This window comes from Eubalaena glacialis, chromosome 13, assembly GCF_028564815.1.
Source record: "Eubalaena glacialis isolate mEubGla1 chromosome 13, mEubGla1.1.hap2.+ XY, whole genome shotgun sequence".
Lineage (NCBI taxonomy): Eukaryota > Metazoa > Chordata > Mammalia > Artiodactyla > Balaenidae > Eubalaena > Eubalaena glacialis.
In genome coordinates this window covers 42,128,166-42,150,226 of record NC_083728.1, presented here as the reverse complement: position 1 = coordinate 42,150,226, position 22,061 = coordinate 42,128,166, and the positions used below count along the sequence as shown (strand labels likewise).

Here is a 22,061-nt window from a genome sequence, read left to right as displayed (position 1 = left end):
AGCCAGCAGCCCCTGGCCCAAGCATCCCTATTGGTTAGATATTTTCAAGAGCTCTTGATTCTAGAGAATCAGGAACTCCTGAGCTATCCCCTTAACTCAAAATACTGTGTAGGAATGCAATGACTTTTACTGTAGTTTTAAAAGGAGGGGTGTGGTAAATTGAGTGGAGTGAGTCAAGAAGACTCCCTGAGAGTTAATTTAATCCCACTGGATTTTAAGGTAATAAGATTGGAAACCAGTACTGTGAGAAGGAGGAATTTTTTAAATGTTTCAAAAGTGGAAATAATAGTGTGAGTGTAAGAGAGAAAGATCAAGGTCAAAGGGGAAGCCAGTTTAGCAAAGAGAGAAACAAAAAGACAAATGAAGAAGAAGAAAATATGGAAGAATGGAATTTATGTAAGGAGGAGAGAGAACAATGGTGAAGCAATAAATACCAGAGGAAGGCACGTAAAGATGAGGGACGCATCACCCACCCGAACTATAGCAGGAAAAAGATGGGAATGTAAAGGGGGGGGGTGAAGAACAAAGGAGCAAGTCCACGATGCCTGTAAACCGGATGGCTACATGCCACCCTTCTCTCAAAAGCGACCCCTCCCATCCTGTCCTACCTGGCCGGAAGGACACCGGTCTCACTGGTCATCACTTGAGAGCTTGAGGGTTGGGGGGAGTAAAGTTGGGGGAAACAGAGGGATCCTCATGGCAAGTTTCCGACAAGAATGAGGAGGAACCGTCCCCCTGTGTGGAAAAAAAGGGAGGCTGTCATTTTTGTGACATTGAAACTGATTTCTGAGTCATCTTCTGTTTCAAATTATCTGTCTGGGAGTTCCCTTGGAGTGCCTTTTAGAATGGAGATTTAAAACCTCAAGCTCCTTTATCTACTTCAACATTTCCCATCACAAATGCAACGGAATTGGCAATTGAATTCTCTTTGGTTCTTCTCTACCTTTGTAGGAATTAGATGTTAAATATGATCACAACTACTACTTTTGAGAAATTCTCCACAAAAATCCCACTACTGTCAAGAAACCTGAGAAAAGACTGCACTCAGTCATGGACAGCAGTTGAACAATGCAGCCCAATGAGTCTGAGCTTAATGGCTTTACTTTTCTCTCTCCAAGAGAGAGAACTATTTTTTAACACACAAAATTAGTTTTGTTAGCCCTCGACATGTTTCATTCAAAAAATATGTATTGAACACCAACTACGAGCCAGGCATTGTTCCTGGATGCTTAGAACTCAAGAGCACCAGTGAACAAAACAGTCAAAGCCCCTGCTGTCATGGAGCTTACATTCTAATGGGGAGGGACCAACGCTGAGTGACACACTTAAGAAAGAATTCAATGACCTAATGAGAGGTGACAAATGTTATAAACACCAGAAAGTAGAGCAGAATAAAAGGGAAAGGAGATGCCAGGGATGGGAGAGTGGTGGAGGGTGGTGTAAACTTAATAGTGGTCATGGAAGGCCTTTTTGAGAAGACAGATTTGAGCAAAGACTTGAAAGACAGGAGAGAGTTGCCCAAGCATACACTTGGGCAATGAACATTTTGGGCAGAGGAAAGAGTCTGTGCAATAGCCCAAGGTGGCACTGTCCTGGCTTGTTGGGGCCCAGCAGGAAGCCCAGGATGGCCTGAGCAGAGAATAGGTCAATGAGGAGATAAAGAGGGGCTGCAGCTGAGTGGGGTCAGATCATGTCAGACCTTGCAGACTTTTATTCTGAGAAATATGGGAGCCATGGAAGGGTCTTGAAGAGAGGAGTGGCCTGATTTATGTTCTCAAAGGATGACTCTGGCTGCCACCTTGGGAATTGATTGTGAGTGGCCACACGTGGAAGCAGGAAGACCCCTTAGGAGGCTATGTAGAAATCCAGGTGAGAGATGGCGGTGGCTTTGGCTAGGATGGTTTACCTGCAGTTGGCAGCTTAACAATTATAAAGATGTCCTAACTGCTTCATAATATTTTGCAAGTCCTAGGGTTGCTTTGATTCCATTGAAAACAAAGACCCCTGTAAAAAATTTAAGAATTAAAACAGCTCATTTTGTATTTCCCAAAACCTAGTGAAATCCTTTTCAACTAAAGCTAGAAGTTAACATATTTCCTGTTTTCTATATGTCACAGAAAAACATGTACATTCTGCTGGCTACTATCTTAGACATGATTTTCCATATACTAGCATGATTAACTAGGTCAAAATCTATTCTGATGCCCAAATGGTTAAACACTCTAAGATTCCCCCCAAGTGTATCAAGTTGTGTGTTTGTGTGTGTGTGTGTGTGTGTGTGTGTGTGTGAAATGGCCATAGAGAATATGTAGTGGAGAATCTATCTAAACTATCAGAAATGTGATGAACTATTTACTATTCTATCATAAATATTAGCAAAAGATAAAACCAATTCTATTGATAAAACTCTTTGAAATATTAAAATATTATTTGTCTTGGTTTCAGCTACAAATTCAAATTCCTTGTCAAATTCAAAGATTATCCTCAGCAAATGATTATAATAAATGCAGAAGCTTGTGTCAATTGATTTTTGTTGACAGAAAATGTATAATCAGGACTCTAAGTGGTAGATTTGTTACATTAATTTGGCTTTAGGCATAATACATGGAAAATAGAGAAAGTGACTCTTGCTCTGAGAAATTGCTTTCCTATTTTGAACTGAAACTTTCTTCAGCATATGCCCTTTTGCATTCGACTTTTCTCTAGTCTCCACATACTGCTTCATCAAATATTTCAAAGCACTAATACATTTCCTCTTTGGATATTCTACAGGTAAATATTTCTCTTGGTTTGAGTTTGGCCATTCTTCCCCTTAAAATGTTGAGGGTCATAGAAAAATCAGATAGTGGTTTCCTGAGATCAATTAAATTTTTACATTTAATAATGTGTTTGACTATTTTTGTTATGCTGGTTATACCAAAGCTGGGGTTTAAAAACAAACTAGAGATACATTTGGAACAAAACATCTAATGCATGTTGGTAAAATTCATATAAATTGTGCACAATGACAGGCACACAGAGTAGAAACAGAAGTAAATCCCAAAGGTTTTGTGGGCTATCCATGGTTGTGGACTTCCATTTTATGGTAGGAAGGCAGATGAAAGTCAGTGAGATTGAAGTCCATCTCATCCTATCCCTGATGCTAAACTCAGTGCTTGTTGGGAAGACTCAACTCCATCAACACAAACATTGGCTACTCTAGCAGGTTGTGGGTATTGTCTTTGGATCCCCTCCCCTCCATCCAATACGCCCATCACCATACTCCCATATTTTCTCATCTTTAGCAAAGGAAAATAAAGACAAAAAAGGGGAAAGAAAGTTAATGGGATGGAGAAAAGGCGGAGGAATCAATGGCATCCATGGGAATCTCAGTTCCAATTCTATTTAAATCTCAAACTCAGTTGTCTTGCAGGGACCAACAGATAACAGAAATCCATGAAGCAGCCTGGGGAATGCCCTGCAGGCCTAAGGAGCAGCCTCCTCTCCACTCTAGAGATTTGTTTCCATGTTGGATCCCTGTAATCATATAATCTAATTTTTAAAAAGAAAAAAAAATTAATAAGAAAATTTCTGATTTAAAAATAATAGTGTGATGATTTTGTAATGTGCCAACTTGGCTAGGCTGGACATATGCCAGGGTTTCCTTCCTGTATGTTCCCAGTTAGAGTGGGTTACAAGGAAGACTCTCCCAACAGTTGTAGGGCTGATGAGAGAGGCAGCAGCCACTTTGTAACACACATGCACTATTGCTGATCTGTTGACTTGTCTTGTTGGGGTGAAGCAGCAACTGGGTCTGTAATCACTTTTCCTTCTCCTTGGGTCTTCCTTTAGTTTTTCTGACTCCTGGGTCAGGTGCGTTTATGTGTGTGTGTGTGTGTGTGTGTGTGTGTGTGTGTGTATTCAGCTCTGTGACAGAATTTCAGCTTCTGCAGGTTATCCTAGTTGCCAAGCCCACGCATGGTCTTCTCTTCCAGACTGCCTGCCTGCCTGCCTGCCAGGGTCCAGCATTAGATGGAGAGATGGCCTTGTGGAGATTTCATAGCCTGCCCCCACAATTACATGAGCCAATTCCCTGTAACACACACACATAATCTGCTACTGGCTCTGCTTCTCTAGTTGAACCCTGACTGATACAGATGTTCAAATGATGTCCAAACTGATACTAAATCAAACATTTTAGAAACACTATGGGGGAATTTTATATTTCTGTTAATGGCTGGTTAGGTTATTTGGGCCATCTTTCTCACTGAAAACAACTAGAAAAGATGAACTTGATATTAAAAACTATATTATTTAAAGAAACTAAGAATCACAAAAATTTAAAGAATGATCAGGCCCAAACTCCAAGGAACATCAAACCTAGACAGGTAACAGGCAGGGAAGCTGCTTTTGTCCTGAGGGGCTTTTGCTAATGCTGGATATTTTGAATTCATCTTTTGACAGCCTTCTAGGATGAGGACAAAATTCAAAGCCTGTGGCTGGCCAGGAATGAGGAATCTCACAGGAAAATTCCCTTACTATAAGCCAGACACACAAATTGTAGATTTGAAAATAAACCAAATAGAACTTCTAGAATTACATAAAATACAAAAGGTATATATAATTAACTCAGTGGATGAGTGAAGTAGCAGTATAAACAAAGAACTAGGGAATTAGAATAAAGGTTAGAAAGAAAATTGTCCACAGGTACCATAGAGAGACAAAAAGATGGAGTATACTAGAACGAGTTAAAAGAGGAGATAGAATAAGAAGGTCCATTTTATTTTATATGTAAATAATGTGATGGAAGGAAATTTTTAGAAAGTGTGATGGAAGCCAATTTGCTGACATGATAGCTGAGTTTTTACAGAACTGATGAAAACTATCCATCCAGCCACCTCAAATGCATATTTAGATACATTATAGAAATTTGCATAAAACATAAGAAAAAATTCTAAATGCAAGCAAAGGAGGAAAAATACAAGTTATCACCAAAAGAATTTCACTAAGACTCACAATTAGCTTCTCAGTAACAAGAGAGACCAGAGGACAGTAGAATCTCATCTTCAATGTGCTAAAAGAAAATAGTTGCCAACCTAAAATTTTATACCCAGTGAAAATATCTTTCCAGAATAAAGGTAAAATAAAGACATTTTTCAGAAAGAAATGAAAACAAACAAACCAAAAAACCCAAGGAGTTTACCACCCAGTTAGAGTGTACCACCAGTACACTCTGGTGGTACACTCTAACTGGGAGTTTACCACCAGTAAACTGTATAAAAGGAACTTCCAAAGTATGTAGAAGATAATGATCCCAAATGGATGATCTGAGACACAAGAAAGAATATCCAGCTAAGAAGCTTGTGAATGAACACTGCCTGTACAACGTAGAATAATAATGTCTTATGGGTTTAGAAATCTATACAATTAAAGTAAATTTCAAAAATAAATCAAGAGGAGAAAAACGGAGTTAAAAAACTGTTTTAATATTTGAGTATTGCCCGAAGGAAATCAAGCATGTCTAAGTTTTATTTTCAAGAAAATAGTGAATGACTATATATTTTTTAAAAGGCAATTCTTCACACTGAAACAAAGGAGAAGGAAATTTCTTTCACACACACACACAGACACACACACACACACACACACACACACACAAGCAAAAAAGCAAACCACTGGCTAGGTCAGCCAAGCCTTGACGAAGAGTAAAACATAAAAGGTAAGCAGCCAGTTAGCACTCTTTGGTCTGGCTTTTAAGAGAGGGTCCAATGGTTGCTGGCAGGGAGAATGCACGTTTCCCCATCAAGCAGCAGAGGATTAGAGGAGGCACAAATGAATCACGGAAAAGAGAAGCATCTACTTTAAATCTCCAAGGTAGTCTCTTTCTCCCTGAGCACTGGGAAGGCAGGACTGAAATAGCTGCATTTAGGGTTGTCTCAGGACCCAGCGGTGGGTCTGACAAGACTAACTTCATGCAGAGGGATGAGTCACTCATCCTGTTACAAAGGTGTCGGCAGGGAAAGGAGGAAGATCAGTCTATATTCCCCTGGTGGAGGAAAAAATAAAGCCAGTAGCTACATGACGAAATGTTTTTTGGGTAGAAATTAAAATGCCCTAAAGCTTCTTGGAATTCTCTCTTGCTGATGAGCTATATTAAAACAGAAAACCTGTGTGCTAAGAAGCATCAAAGACAAATTGTCAGAGAAAAAGTAAATTACACATTTATCGACTGTTTTATGAGGTTATGGAGACAGTTCATTAAAAAGTCCCCTCAAAAGATGATTCTTCTTGTAATGAGAGCCCGTAGCTGCAAAGTGATCAATAGACATTGGAATAATCGCAGCAGATTCAGGGCAACTCCTGATTAACGATGTTTCAACATGTTAAAATAAATCTCTTTGAAGTGTTCAGGAAAAAGGCAGAACGTCCTTTTTATAATGAATCAATTCCGAGTTGAACACAACCACAAAAGGTGTGTTTCTTTGCAGTGGCAGTTGGGTCCTTCAGTTTTTTCTAACACCATTTGTACACATAAACCCTTTCCTATTGGCTTTGGCAAACCCAGGTATGGAAATCCCAAGGAAATCAATTATGTCACTGAGTTGAAAGACTGGTTAGAGTTTATTGTGTTCATCTTAAGAACTCTGAAGCTATGGATTTCATAGCTTTGAACAAAGCTGAAAACAGCATACATTCAGGGACTGAATCAAATATCTCACTGCTAAGAAACATGCAGCTGAACATTTCTCCAGGATTTAAAACTCTACTGAAAAGGAGCTGAGTATTCTCTTTTAAGGACTTTATAAATTTCAGTGGGACTTATGTACAGGAATGCACGACATAATTTTATGTCAAATTGAGAGCGAAAATGTTTATCTATTGTATAAGTTGCCTCTAAGGATCACCTACTTCCAATTTCTTCAACTCCTTTAAAAATTACATACAAAAGGAAAAGACTCACTGAATCTCTTTTTGAATGGGAAAAATGGACTCTACACATAAACTTTCACATTGTGGGGCTGGCCTAATTTGGTCCCCTACCAAATACAGACCAGCAGGATGGAAGTTCTTCATCCATGCGTGTAAATGAAATGGACTTTTAACCTGGTTTTCATTGAGGCACATTGTTCTGTTCTGTAGCATGATGGTAAAAACGTTTGGAACTTGAGTTGATCCTTCCAGATCATAAGTATGGTTGAGTAAAAAGCTACTCTTTCAATTAATCTACATCTGTTAACTTGCTCTAAATCTAGCCAGAACTCCTTGCCACTGAAGAACTATTGTCTTTCACCAATTAGATTTTCAAATTTCTTTGGTTAAAAAATTTTTTTATACTTGTTTGTTCACTTTTAAGCAAACAAGTTGTTTGGTTACCAAATGCTTGGAAAATCACACAGATTGTGATTGGGGTTCAGGACAACTGCAAATAGTGAAACTAGGAGAAAACAGGAATGGAAAAAGAGCACCCTCCTTGTTTAAGAGGAGGTTAGGAACATAAAACACATGATCACATTAGTTAGAGTAAGTGGATAAAGAGGAAGTAAATGTTATAATCGACAGTAAGGTGAAAGACACTGATGAATGGGAAGAGACATGATGCCATATAGTGTATGTTTTTGCCATAAGTGAAAGATTAGCCTTTCTTGGTTTCTAGTTGAAAACTGCTTATCCCACCTAAAAAACACTTGAAAGAGGAACTCTATTCCCCTCTGCTACTTCTGGCAAAGTTTGGCATGCTTTCCTCTTCGTAAGAAGCCTGCAACTATCTTTAATATTACCTACTACAGTGTCAACTCAATTTCCTTGTCCAACACTGAGTGATGGAACAGTTCATAAATTTCTAGATGAAATAAAATCACCCCGTCTTCTCATCCTTCTGACTGAATGGAACTCACTCAGTTAACCTCTTTTATAGATACTTCTGGTCATTCATTTCCTTGAGTTGCTCCTCTTTCTATTTTGTTTCTACTTTTGTTAATTTCCCTCATATCTATGTCAGGCTTCAAAGGCTACTCCAATACTGATGTGAAGAGGGATTATTTCAAAGCCAGTGCTGTTCTATTTCTGGTCCACATCCAGTAATTATAGGAGCACAGGTAACTGCTCTGCTGGCCTGGCCTTTCATTTGCTCAGTTTGCCATCCCACGTTTTGGTCTTTCTCCACATGACCTACACTTGATCTTATTGTTTTATTCCACTGTTTATTATTGCTCTTTCTGGTCACGGTCATTTCCCTTTATTAGCCACTGTGTCTTACAATATTAACAGTCTTGGTTTCTTATTATATTATTAAAGTCATGGTTCCAAAGCACAAAATTTTTAGGCCCTGAAGAAAACCTCTCAATAAATGCTTTAGTTTGACGTGGAACCAACAATCTTCAAGGGCAATCTTCAAATCCAGACACAATAAGATGGTCATTAAAAGCAGCCTCATGGGTGAAAAGCAAAGAGAAATCATTGTGGTACCTATTTACAGTCAAAAATAAAGGCAACAGAATGACTAAAAATTCATAGAAACACTTCAGATCTCTTTCTCAGGAGCCAAAAAAGAAATGGAAAATTGCTAAACATATGGTAGGGTGCACACTGTTAATTACCTATCCAACTATTATCTCTCCTCTATTTTTTTGATAAGAAAACATCAGTTTTGTTCAGGTACCTGGTGATCGTGGAATTGAGAAGGTGAAATCCCTCTACCCTTTTGAGTAAGTCTTAATTACTCTAAGCCAATCATGAAAATTACATTCTTATGCTCATAATTGGTTTAGGAATGGACATGGACACAATTCTAGCCAATGAGGGGAGGTCTATTGAGGAGATTTAGGAAAGTTTTCCTCAAACCTATAATCAGTTACAAGATGAAGACACTCCTTTTTCTGGCTTTGAATAGTTTTCTGTAAGGTTATGATGCATGGAGCTAAGGCAGCCGTCTTATGACTGTGGGTTTACAGCCTGGGGATGAAAGGCAATAAACTGAGATAACACTGTGGAAATTCTGAAAAATACCCTGATTCTTGATGAGGTTATTGAACCACTAAATTAACTATTCTTCAAGTTTCAATACCTCTGAACTTCCAGTAATGTGACTTACTAAATGATATTGCTTAAGCCAGTTTTAATTGGGTTTTCTGTAAAGCTGCTCTTGAATACACCCTGACTGATAAATTATCCAACAGTTATTAGTTCTTCTAATGTTTGGTTATATCCAATGAAGAAATTTACTACTAAATTTGATTTTAATCATGGTGAGCTAGAGCAGTAACATAAAATCTTTGTAGGGTTATTTATGCTGAGATTTATGTAATTTAAACACATTTGTGATTACATTTTATTTATGAGTAAAGTAGTTGACATTTTTGGACAAAAATGAAAACAAAACAAAACTGTGTGGGAATAACAATATTTTCCAAGGGAGATGTTTTAGAAATATAAAAATTGGCTAATGAAATACCAACCATAAGTTAAGTATACCATACCAGTGTACAAAGTAATGACAAATTGAAATTCAGACAACATGGATTGAAAATGTATGTATTTGAATATATCACTCATTATTCTTAAGGTGTTTCTGAAATTTCAGTCAAACCTGGATCTTTGGCTCCAAACATTTGAGCATTTAAAAAAAAATCAATCCTAAATGGAAAATACTGCGAAGTCTAAAATTATGTTAAAATGTACTCTACCTTACTAATGCATAATCAACTTGAGCGGGTGGCTAAGAATATTTAAATTGTATTTATAAAAAACCATAAAAAACATGTATTTTTTATATAAAAATTAAAAACATAATTTTTATTTATATAAAAAAACATAAAAATGAGCAGCATATCTCAATAATTATTAATTCTTAGATTTTCACTACTGTTTGAGAATCTATATTCCCAAGCCTAAAAACTTTGTGTTAAAAATATTAAATAAATGTTCTGCCCAATAAATAAGAGCAGAAACAACCACAAAAAATATATTTTAAATTAGCCACAAGCAATCTATAAGAAGTATATTGAACAGACTATACAATGAAACAAAACTAACATTTGATCTTTGCAGAAATGTAATAGCAGTGTCTTTTAGAGTAGATATTTTAAACTGCAGATTGAAGAACAGGAAAACTGAAAAGCACGTTTTTCACAACAGAAAAATATTCAATGATGAATCAAAATGGATAGAATGATCTAAAACTGAGATTATGCTAACCTGAAAGTATTTGATTTACAGATATTCAGTTGGTTTAAAGTTAATATTCATGGAATGATTGATTTTGACCAAATAAGCATAAGGTAATTTTAAAGTGGAGCCCCAATAAACTATTATAATGGGGGGAAAAAACGTTTGTTTTTTTCTGGTTTATGAAAATATTTTGTTATATTGAAAACCAGGGTGACTTTGGTACAAGACATCCTCTGCTGGACAGAGTCTGCCATTACACTATTACATCATCTATTTAGAGCTGAAGAAACTTGTCTAATTTCTCTCTTTCCTGGTGGGGAGGTGGTAGTGGTGGGGGGGGAGGTGTGCTTTAAAAATATCTATGCTTGAGCTACATCCCAGCCCAATTGAAACCAAATCTCAGGATCTGGGTTTCGTGCATTTGCAATTTTTAAAGATGACCGATGATGAGTGCTTACTGAATATTGCTATCAAGATTTTTACCATCATTGAGAAAGTTACATGAGTTTCACATGCAAGAACTGGTCTGAGACTGTGTGAGACATTCCTGAACTAGGGAGGTTTTATTCTAATTAAATGGAAAGAAAATGAAATCACTGTGTACTATTATTCCGTTCAGTTTACCTTGGGCTTTTCGTCCAGGATCTGCTGACGTATCTCTTTGTGTTTCTCTACGAGTTTTTCTTGCCGTTTACTTTGTGCCTCTTCTAACTATAAGAAAGTTACAAAGAAAGTCATTTTCATCTAAACATTCAAGTGAATGTTTTCAGAAAAAATTAAAAGCTTTTCAGATCTGTGGCATATGTTTATTTTATATCCTGGTCAAGAACTGACCTTATAAGAGTAGGAGACTGCAAGTATTGAAGCTGGGTGATGGGCACACAGGGGGTGGGAGTGAGGTGATCGATGGATTATACCATTCTCATATTTTTGTTAATGTTTGAAAGTGTCCATAATACCAATTTAAAAATTAATGAAAAACCTTTGGAGGTTGCCACCTCTCTACCATTGGTGACAACTAAAGGTTCTTTTGCGGAAGGTCCCCTTGACATCATGTTTCTGGGTTCCTGACTCTAGAAATGATTCTTAATGTCTATCTTCAGATGAACCTTTCTACATAGAGGTTTGCAATTAAACTTGCAGAAACACTGATTACAGACTGGCTGCTCTGGGAAGTAGCTCTGCTGGGTGCTGGTGAAAAAGAGTTACAATGAAGCATGGTTTTTCTCTCCATAGGCTCACATGGTATTTATCAAACATTCATACATGGTTTGCAAAAGAGAGAGAGATTCATCGGCATGACATACCCTCTTGATGTACTGCACCACCTCCTGGATGTATGACCGGATCATCTCTGTCTTTTCCCTGAAAGCAAATGACAAAGAGATCATTATATGAACTCATCCATCATCGACAAACATGGGAACCTCAGGCTTCCAGATGAAAGTTTACAGAACTCTCAACATCCTTCTTACTGCTGCAAGGAAGGTACCAATCTGCCAGCTCTGAACAAAGGTCAGGTTCCACCCAAGGCACAAGCTCTGTTTTCACTAAATGCCAGGAGGGTTGTCTGACAATATCAGAAGTGAAGATTTAGCCTTTCCCTTAGGCTGGGTCTTTACTCAGCCTTTACCTACAGGCCCTGTGGGCACCTCAATCCTTTATTGAACTGCTCTTTGAGTTCACTATGAAAAACCTTATAAAAGGGATCTTCAAAAAGGTTAATTAGAGGAGAAATTTCACAGATGCGTCTTTGTATGGTTGGAAGCTGTTATTCTGCTGTAGAATAATCCCCAGGTAAAAGGTGGGAGAAAGGGGGTTCTTTCTACTTACTCTTCCATTTGGCTTTTGTCTTTGGATTTAGCTTCTGTTATCTTCTCCTGCCTCTTTTTATCCATTTTCTTCTTTAATTCCTTCTTCTCTCTGAAGGCAAAATGGAAGTAAAAGGGAAAAATGGTCAAGCAAATAGCAATTGGTGTTTAATACATTTACATACACAAATACATTGTAATGAGAATGAAGGCTTACTTCTCACAAATTTCTTTAAGCTTCTTTAACTGATTATTCTGACATTCTTCAGCAACATCTGTCAATTTTTGAATAAGCTGGGGAAAGAAAATGCAAGTTGGCTATTTTACGTTATCACAAACAAAGCACCTTTTCCCTTCCTCCCCCTCCACATCAAACAACAGTATCTGAGGTTAGAAAATCTGATGTTTAACAATAGTTAAGGGACTTCCCTGGTGGCGCAGCAGCTAGGAATCCGCCTGCCAGTGCAGGGGACACGGGTTCGAGCCCTAGTCCGGGAAGATCCCACATGCCGCGGAGCAACTAAGCCCGAGCACCATAGGTACTGAGCCTGCGCTCTAGAGCCCGTGAGCCACAACTACTGAAGCCCGCACGCCTAGACCCCATGCTCCACAACAAGAGAAGCCACCACGATGAGAAGCCCACACACCACAATGAAGAGTAGCCCCCACTAGCCACAACTAGAGAAAGCCCGCACGCAGCAATGAAGACCCAATGGAGCCAAAAATAAATAAATAAATAGATTAATTTTTTAAAAAAACAATAGTTAAAATCATCAGACATCTTACATAGGCAATAAGGACATAATTTTCAACCATTACATTATCTAGGTTTTAATATGAAATTCTTCTTCTTATCTGTTTCTAATTAAACAGGATTTCTTAAATTATTGGGTTAGCTACTGCAGCTTGTCTTTGCCAAGTGCAAAGACAATGAACAGTGTGGACCCAGGTACCAATCCCCACTCTATGACTCACTACAACTATGACTTTGGTCATGGAGCCTATATTTTCTGAACCTACATTTTCTTGGTTATAAATGAGATAATCAATGCCTTTATATCTTGGAGGTACTATGAAGCTTAAAATAAAACTGAGTGTGATACAAATGTAAGATGTAATCAACTGTAAATTATAATTCTTGGTTTCCAGCTTTCATTCCTTGCTTAATTGCTTCAAGAATGACATGAGTTACCCATCTTAGAAACTGATGTTTGTGTCCTGTGTGGGTAACTTCCAAAGAACATTGGAAATTCTCTTCTGTGCTACCATTTTGAATTTTGAATACATTGCTATGATAGCAATTCTTTTATTGTCTTGCATCTATTTTCTTATCAGACCAAGCTTCAAGAGGGCAGTGACTGTGTTTTCATATCCTCAACCCTCCACACAATTTCTAGCCTTCAGTAGGTGCTCAATAAATGCTTGTCAATTATGTGAGGGTAATTGTGCCCTCCAGTCACTTCTCTTTCTTTATTCTACATGAAGAACTTATGGAACCTTCTGCCATTGCTCAGGCAGCAATAGCAACTGGACTCAACCCTTCTTACTGGAGCATCAAATAGATGGTGTGGGCTTCCTATGAAAGGTCCATTCTGTTCCCCAGAGATGGAGATTCTCAGATACAGCAGACTGAGTTAACCAGTTTTATATATATATATATATAGTAGCTATGACAGTACCAAGGCAATATAATCATAACACTAGCAAACTTTCATTGGTAATTTACACATGCCAGGCATAGTTTGAAGAGTTTTAAATGTATTAACTTATTCAATCCTAAGAATTGTCCTGTGAGGTAAGAGCTATTGTCCTCGTTTTACATATGAAGATACTGACGCACGGGACTCAAGTTCTGGGCTCGCGTACTTGGTGGTACTTGGCAGAGCTGGGTACAAACCCAGATAAATCAGCCTACACAGCTTGTGGCCTTCACCACTCTCCCAAGCTGCCTTTTGTTGTGATTTTAGAAATTGTTTTAAAAACTTCTTCTTATCTAAGAGAATAAAAGAAATCGAGGGAGAAATTCTCTCACAGAATTACCATAAAGAATCCACATTAACTTGACATTAACATGAAATTTGATGCACTCATCTGTGAAGTGGATTAAATCTGAACAAATATAACTGGAGCTTGGGCCAGCAGAAAGCCTATTTGAAATCATTGAAAATCATTCAAAAGAGGTTGCCTGATCATGACTGTCACAATTAAAGAAATCATGAAATACTGCAGTTTAGTAATGCCATTTATCAAACCGTCTAGATTTAAAATCCCGCTGTGCAAAGACTCTGGCCATTTCCTTGAGGATTCCCGCAGCGCCTCTATTCTAGCTGAGGGGTACACACAGGGCCTTCGCCTCCCCAGAAGACCTTTCTCCTCCCCTGTTCAACCTAAGGAGTTACAGAGGGTTATCAGGGGAGCCCCAACATTGGCGGCAACATCAGAATCCCTTGTGAGCAACTTCTTAAAAATACACATTCCAGGACCTGTTCCTAGGCCTATGGACTCCACATGTCTAGGGGTAGGGCCTGGGAATCAGTGTTTTCAAAATCCCCTCAGATGATGTGGATTCTTTGCCAGATGTAGGGAGTCTCAGTGAGCTCGCCCTCCTTCTATAGCCACTGCTAAGTCTCCCAGCAACACTTCTGAATTCAGTGACATTCATGCTTCTGTTTCCGTGTTCTCATCTCCATCATTCACCCTAGTCCAGAATCGTTTCTTGATTATGGCAGCACCTGTTCACATTTACAGCTTTCCTCCCAACTCCTGCCCTCTTCCTCAGCAACATCAACATCCAGGCAATGAAGCCACTGAGCTTGAGATCTCCCAGCCCTTCTACCCACTTGATTCTGAGTTTTATTTCCATTTGTTTTCAGCCCCCACACAACCGCCAGCACCAACTTCCCTCAAGGTTCTGCAAAAGTTTCCTGTCTGCTGCATCCCCTGGCCTTCCTTTTTGCCCCTCCCTTGCACCATCTTCACTTGTTTTTTATTCTTCTCAGAACTAATTCCCACCTCCTTTGCTCCCAGAACACACACCTTTATCTAAACTATTCAAGTTAGCCACAATTCAACAAATATTTATCAAATGCCTACTAAAGACCTGGCATCATTCTAGAAACACTGAGCTGATGAGTTGGCTTTCTAGATCCTGCTACTCAAAATATGGTCCAGGAGCCAGCAGCATTGGCATTACCAGGGAACACAGCAGAAAAGCAAATTCTCAGGCCCTGACCCAATGGACTAAACAAAAATCTGCGTTTTAACAAGATTCCTAGGAAATTCATGTGCACGTTATTGGGGAAGATGGAGACAGTTTAGAAGAAGCCCTCTGTTATGCACTGAATGTTTGTGTTCCCCCAAAATAAATATATTGAAATCCTGAACCCCAGTGTAATGGTATTAGGAGGGTGATTAGGTCATGAGGGTGGAGCCCTCATGAATGGGATTAGTGCCCATAATTGTAAAAGAAACCACAAGAGCTTTCTCACCCCTTCCACCATGTGAGGACACAGTTAGAAGAAAGCTCTCTATAAACTGGGAAGTGGGCTCTCACCAGACGCCAAATCTACTGGTGCCTTAATTTTGGACTTCTCAGCCTTCAGAACTGTCAGAAATAAATATTTGTTGTTTAAGCCACCCAGTCTCTAAGGCACCCTCTCAAATTCCCTCTTTTCTGTCTCAAAAGAGCTGCAGAACTTTATCTGCATTGTCTTCATTACCCCAGACTCAGCTTCCTCACCTCTGAGACAGGGATAATGTTTCCTTCCTGGGGTGGTTGTGAAAGCTGGAAGAGAAGACACATGTGGGATTCCTAATAAACCAGGTCATAGGTTCTTAGCTTGGTTTCCTTACCCTTCCTTCCCAGAGGAAGGTTTTCCTTTGCTTTTTGTCCCATCTTCTTCTCCCTGTGGGAGGATCACCATTTCACTTTCTTGTCTCAAACTTTCTTCTGCACTGGATACATTCATTCCCTTTGCCTAAAAACACATCTCTATTTTCTTATCCTCCCAGAACCCTGAACTTTTATTCCACCTTTGACCTTCCTTTCCTTTCCATCCCTAAAATGGAAGACCAACGGCTGCTTCCACAGCTGCAATGCCCCACTGCCACAGTCTTCAACCCCACCATCTTTTCCATTCCAACTACCGGCATTTACCTGATTTTGCTTTAAGATTACAAAAACTTTTTTGTTACTAAACTCATTGGCCATGTCTCAGGACTGAACTATTATTATTCTAGAGATTCATAAGTTTTCTTAGCTCATTGTATCCTTAAGATCTCAGTAATTTTTTCAAGGCACCCCCTAGGCCAAAAGAAATAAAGGAACAGTTCCATTTATTTATTAAATGGTTAGGTCCAAATAACTTAATAGTAGTACTTTGCACAGAATCCAACAGATGTTGCTCTGTTTCCTTCAAAAACATAAAATATCCCACAATGCCCCTGTGAGTTCAGTGTGGTGCCTAAGAGTGACGTGGCACATGGTTTGGGAATCGTGACTTTATCCTTTTGATAGGATGCCAGCTGCCAACCACTCTCATAAGAAGCTCTCTTTCCTTCATTTACAGTATCTCCAGCAATTCCCACAGTCACTCTTCTCTGATTCTTTTAAGTGCTTCAGTTCATTTCTGCATCAACTGCCTTTGACCATCTCTAGCTGAGGATGGCTCACCAGCATCTCAACATCTTTCACAGAAGGGGCAAGTCATCGTATTTTCCCATTAAGTATCATCACTCAGGTTAAAAGTGTGCATTACATTTGACTGCCCTCTTGGGTGCTTTCCCCATCTGTTGGGTCCTGGAGAATTGTTCATTTCTCTTGTCACCATGTTATCTCTTGGCTTTGTGTTAACAGCGCTCTGGTGTAGAACCTCATGAACTCCTGTCTGGACCTGGCAAGTATTCTCTCCCTGCCCTCAGTCTCTCCTTAGTCCTTTTGCTCCATCCCAAATAGTATTTTTTGTATGTCCCGAGCATTAACTGGCTCTCTGTCCTCCAATACATTACACTCCAGCTCTAAATTTCCTTTCCTGATTAGCATTCAGCATACTCAATAAACTAGGCAGTATTTTACTCTAAGACTGTCTGGGCACATACCTGCTTCTATACTTTTTCTCATGTTATTTTTCCACCTGGATGGTATTCCCATTTGAATGAGAGACAGCACAGATGTAGGGCATCCCCATGGTTGCAGAAATTCCATTGCACTGTGCTGCTCAACTCCTGATAAGGGAGTAGGCACCAGCCAGTGTCTCCCCTTGTCTATGCCCCTTTCCTTTTTAAACCAGCCACTGGTGATTGCCCTTTGATTGCCCAGAAAACTCTAGTCCTTAGTCCTTCACTGGCTTTTTCTATATCACTTATACATATTTGCCTTTGTGTGTATGTACATTATTATTGCTCTCAAAAAGAATGCCACTAATGCATCCTTTCTTAATATGGTTTTTTGGACACCAGGCTCTACATAAAATAGGCACTCAAAAATTATTGTGAATCAAATCTGTTAAGTTTAAGAACCACATTGACCTGGACCTTGGTGTTGGCTATGGTGCATCATGTCCAAGCCATGGGCTGTCTTATTGAAAATACTTCTTAAACTACATAATTTTGATATTTAACAAGCTAAGTTTTGTTCCTTTAAGAACAAATGCCTTATTGTGACATCCAGGTATGTGTTTTTTTTTTTTTTAATGTGGCTTTTGCATGAAACTAATGAAAATAGTGTCTCCATAGAATCCCAAAGAATGTGTTTAAAAAAGGACAATATCTCTGTGTTTAATATGACAAATGTTCTTCCACTCTGCTCAGCTCCCCTTGGTCTCCCCAACTCTCGCATACAACAGACCCCTCCCTGTAACATTCTGCCCTTTTCAGTTATTTTCAAAAGATCACTCTTACTATAATTCTGCCCTTACAGCATTTACTGTTTTCATTTAAACTTCCTCTACTTAAAGTCCAGGAGGCAGAGTGATTAATATTATGACTTTGTTAAAAATATGCCACTATTGTCAGACTCACATTAAACTGGCAATGAGATTACGTATAGGCATTAATAATTTATCTCTTTCTTACCCTAAAAAGAGAGAGTGTGGGCCTCAACTATAATTTTCTCTACCCAACACTACTTCAGAAAGACCTTCCTCTGCTTTCTGAGAACTGGCTCTGTGCCTAATGTGGTTTCCATGGAGCTGCTGTGTTCTTTACGCCCATCCCTGGGCCAAGGTAACTGGTCCGGGGAGGCATAGATCCAAGTAGGACCAGTCATACCCCGTCTCTAGCCACCGGTGATTGGTCTAAGGTTGCAAGCTTGGCCAATCATATCACATTAACAAGGCTTGCCCCAAGATTTTTCCAACCTGTCATTAGTGAAAGAAATATAACTTGGAAGGGGTTGATGCCTATATTTTCTGACAAGGGGAAGCCTGTGTGCTGCTTTGGACAAAAATAATACTGACATGCAGAGGAAATCAGGAGAGAAAGGGAGAGAGACAGAGACAGACAAACATAGGAAGTGCTGTGAGTGGTTTCTGGTAGGTGTCTCTTTATCCCTTCCCTTCTCCTGTGTGGATGGTGAACCCTTCCTTACATGACCTTCCCCTATGTACTTTTCTAGTATATACTATTCTTGTCTAAGTTAGTCCAATATAGGTTTCTGTCACTTGTAACCAAGGGAATCCCGACAAAAATAAAAATAAAAAAACAAAAATAAAAAAATTTACTCCTTAATCCCCAAATAAGATGAAAGAACCTGTGAGCATTGGGTCCAGGGTTTCTATTTCATGAGGTATGAAAATCTGACCCAGAAGAGGGATTTTTCACACAATAATTGAAGTGCCTTTTAACTGACCTAAGGGTACTCTCACTTTGGTGTATTTATTAGCAGACAGGCTCTACTCAAAGAACCGTTCAATCATATATGAGCCGCAAGACTCACTGAAGATAGAAAAGAAAAAAAAATTAGTTTAGAATTCCTAGGGGAAAAAAAGTCGAGAGTACATGGTAAACTGAAATGCAGTAAACAACATTTAATTTTAACTTTTAATATGATTTCTTTTTCTGGCCCAAAGGAATAGACATTTCAATTATTTTGCTTGTTTGTTTACCACTCATGACAACTCTCCTAGTTAAATGTTCCAAACCTTTTATGGAATGAAAAAGAAAAGCTCTGGGGAATATAACTTCATGCTTGTTCTCAGCTCCATGCTGAATTTCACTTGGTTTAGTCATTTGAGGGTGAGGGAGTGGTTTCCAAGGAAGAGACTAATTCCTTGACTCTAACTTAAAAGGGATAAAAAAATATGTGGACAGAAATTGTCATGTTTAGAGCCTCTTCTAAGAAGGACAATTTGGGAAAATGTGCAAAGAGCCAAGACCCATACTTTAGGCAAACTCATCTTCCTTCTCCCTTCACTCATAAGTGGAGAAGACAGCACCTTCTTTTCTGCTAGTCAAAGCATCCACTCTGAGTTTTCACAATAAATTGCTTGTTTTTCTTCTACAAAGAATTAATTTATTATGCTTCTAAACTAAGAAATGATCTACTGATTAAACGCATTACTGATAATTTTAAAACTAGGTGGATTTTTATACTGGCGTGTTTCCTGTCCATTCAAATTGAAAAATATTCATTCATTCATTCCACCAATATTTACTGAGCACCTATGATGTGCTGCATACTGTGTATTGATGGTCCAACTGGGAGTCAGCAGACAAGTCCTGTCCAGGAGGAGCTCATGTTCCCCACCAGCTCACTTCTTTCTCAGAAGCAGCAGAAAGTCTTGGACTAAAAGACCAACCACCTTGATTCTTTTCTGAGATAGTCTTTCATACCTATGAAATTCATTTCTTTTTAAATTTCCATATCTAAACAGAATTTATAGCTGCTTATTTGAATCTAAAGGTTTAAAGAATCCTTGAAATTTTCTTTTTACTTGCTGGGCAAAGCAATAAATGAAAGTGAAAATCTGAGCATGACTCCTAGTCAATGTCAATAAGTTGGCCCAATGAATCTACAGCATTTAAAATTGTTTTTCACTTTTAAAATATGCCAAAGTAAATGTCAGCTTCTTAGCTTTCTGGGAAATATAAATGGGTCAATGTAGCATACTCCCTTGAATGATATTTCTGGTATCCTTTTATAAGGCTATCAACTGGAAATATCTTCAAACTTTAAAAAAAAATCAAGAAATTTGATAAAGGAAGCTCTAGTAAAGGTGTTTTATCATCTTAGATGATGCCTGGGTTTTGCCATCTTAATTCTTGGGCCTTGTTTCCTGATTAGTAAAATATAGCAAAATTGTAAAATTATATTATGTGTGTTTTTAAAATTTTTTAATTTTTAAAATAATTCAATGATGATTTTAAAATGTCCTGATAATCATAAAAAGTAGATACTTATGGCCATGAAATATTTATTTTAATGATAGATGGAATTCATTTTTATGATAAAAGAAGTTTCACTTAAAATGATTCACATATAGCTTTAAGTACAAATTTATAACAGGCAAAGAATTACCCCTTTGTAATTATAAAAGGTTAATGAAGTTACTCATAAGAGTTTTTGAAAAGTTGGTGTAGTATCACATATGACACAATTATGGATTTTTGATTAAATTAAAAGAAAATGAGAAAATGGTTGTATAGGATCAAGTTAGTTGAGATCATTATATCTGATTAAACCGATTGGAAACAAAAATCCAAACCACCAAAATTTTAGGATCAGGCTTCATAATTCTGAAAGATATCAAGACCATTTAATTTAGAATAGGTGAAATAAATATTGCTTATCACTCAGATGTGGGAAAATAACTATACTGTTCAAACTGGAGTTCAAATAATTAAGAAAGGAGACCTGACTAAAAGAGACATGATTTGTCCTGTGGTTTGTAACTGAAATAGTGCAATACATCAAGGGATTAATATTTTAATAGTCTGTTTGAAAGCTAGAACCAGAAGAGCTGCCCATGAAGATACGTAGCACAGCATGTCAGCTTCTTTTTTCCTTAATGCAAGACATATCGTTTCAAGCATCTCTCACTTACCAGATGGAGTGCAATGAGTCTTGTAATTCCAGAGGGCACAAACTAAATTGTCAGACTTGTGAATTCTATTTTGGAATTTTCACTTCAGCAGAATTTCTTCTGTTCTTTAAGCTTCTTTAAGTTGATGCAAGTCAAAACTATTATTTTTTTTGCCTTTGGGGATGGGTTCTGTTTACTGACTCTTTTCCCTCAATCTTACCTAGATAGTTATCAATTAACACAAAAAATATACTAAGACATACTATGTGCACACAAAAGTAAAAACAAGATTTTTTTATTGCTTTAAACTGAAATCCTTAATTACTATTTTAATAGATCTGAGAGTTGAATCATCTCTGCATTCTATAAACTAAGTGAAACTAGCATTATAGTTAGAGGGAAACTTTACAAGCACTCTTGTACAAATTTTTATTTAGAAACAAGGATACAAACACTCAAAGAGGTGAAATGATTTAGCTAAAGTTATGTAACTAAAAGTGAAAGTCATGTCTCCTCACTTTAAATCCTGTACAAATTGTCCTTTGGTAAAGAATGATGACTATGTTTATGATGATGACTAGACTATGTCTAGGCACTGTGTTAAGTTTCCATGGATTATTTTATTGAATCTCACATCCAAACTGTGAGGGCTATGTGTTGATTTTTGCAAAAAAAAAAAAAAAAAAAAAAGGCCTAATTCTCCACCATTCCCTGCATTCACACTCTTTGCAATGTGACTTGTGGTTCCTCTAAACAAGAGATAGAGTCTATTTCCCTATCACTTGTATCCAGGCAAGCCTTACGACTTGCTTGGAGGAAGAAATTGTAAGATCTGTCGAGACTTTACCTACTTCTGTTTGCTCTCATTTGGAATCCTTTCCAACTTTCACATGGACAAGCCCAGGCTAGCCTTGCTGGATGACGAGAGATGTGTATCAGTTATCTGCCTTGACCAGTTGACAGTCAGCCAACCTTCAGGAGTAGAGCCTCTAAGTAACTGGCAACTGAACCACAGACACACGAATAAGCCCAGCCAGGACTAGAAGATCCATCCAGTTGAGTCAAACTCATATTGCTACACATA

At 38.1% G+C, this 22,061-nt stretch overlaps 1 protein-coding gene across 4 annotated transcripts in view; it reads right to left on the bottom strand.

Moving 5' to 3' along the window:
• The window catches only part of PLCB1 (phospholipase C beta 1), a 684,234-nt gene that overhangs the window by 62,583 nt on the left and 599,590 nt on the right, over positions 1 to 22,061 (bottom strand). For 2 of the 4 annotated variants that reach the window (XM_061209982.1, XM_061209983.1), the window contains exons 28-32: positions 12,175 to 12,251; positions 11,980 to 12,069; positions 11,454 to 11,511; positions 10,771 to 10,857; positions 609 to 735 (exon numbers count right to left, since the gene is read on the bottom strand). In XM_061209982.1, the coding sequence (XP_061065965.1) occupies positions 640 to 735; positions 10,771 to 10,857; positions 11,454 to 11,511; positions 11,980 to 12,069; positions 12,175 to 12,251 (408 nt within the window). In that variant the 3' untranslated portion in view covers positions 609 to 639. The remainder of the gene's footprint in view (positions 1 to 608; positions 736 to 10,770; positions 10,858 to 11,453; positions 11,512 to 11,979; positions 12,070 to 12,174; positions 12,252 to 22,061) is intronic. The other 2 variants (XM_061209981.1, XM_061209984.1) reach the window with 1 other exon arrangement.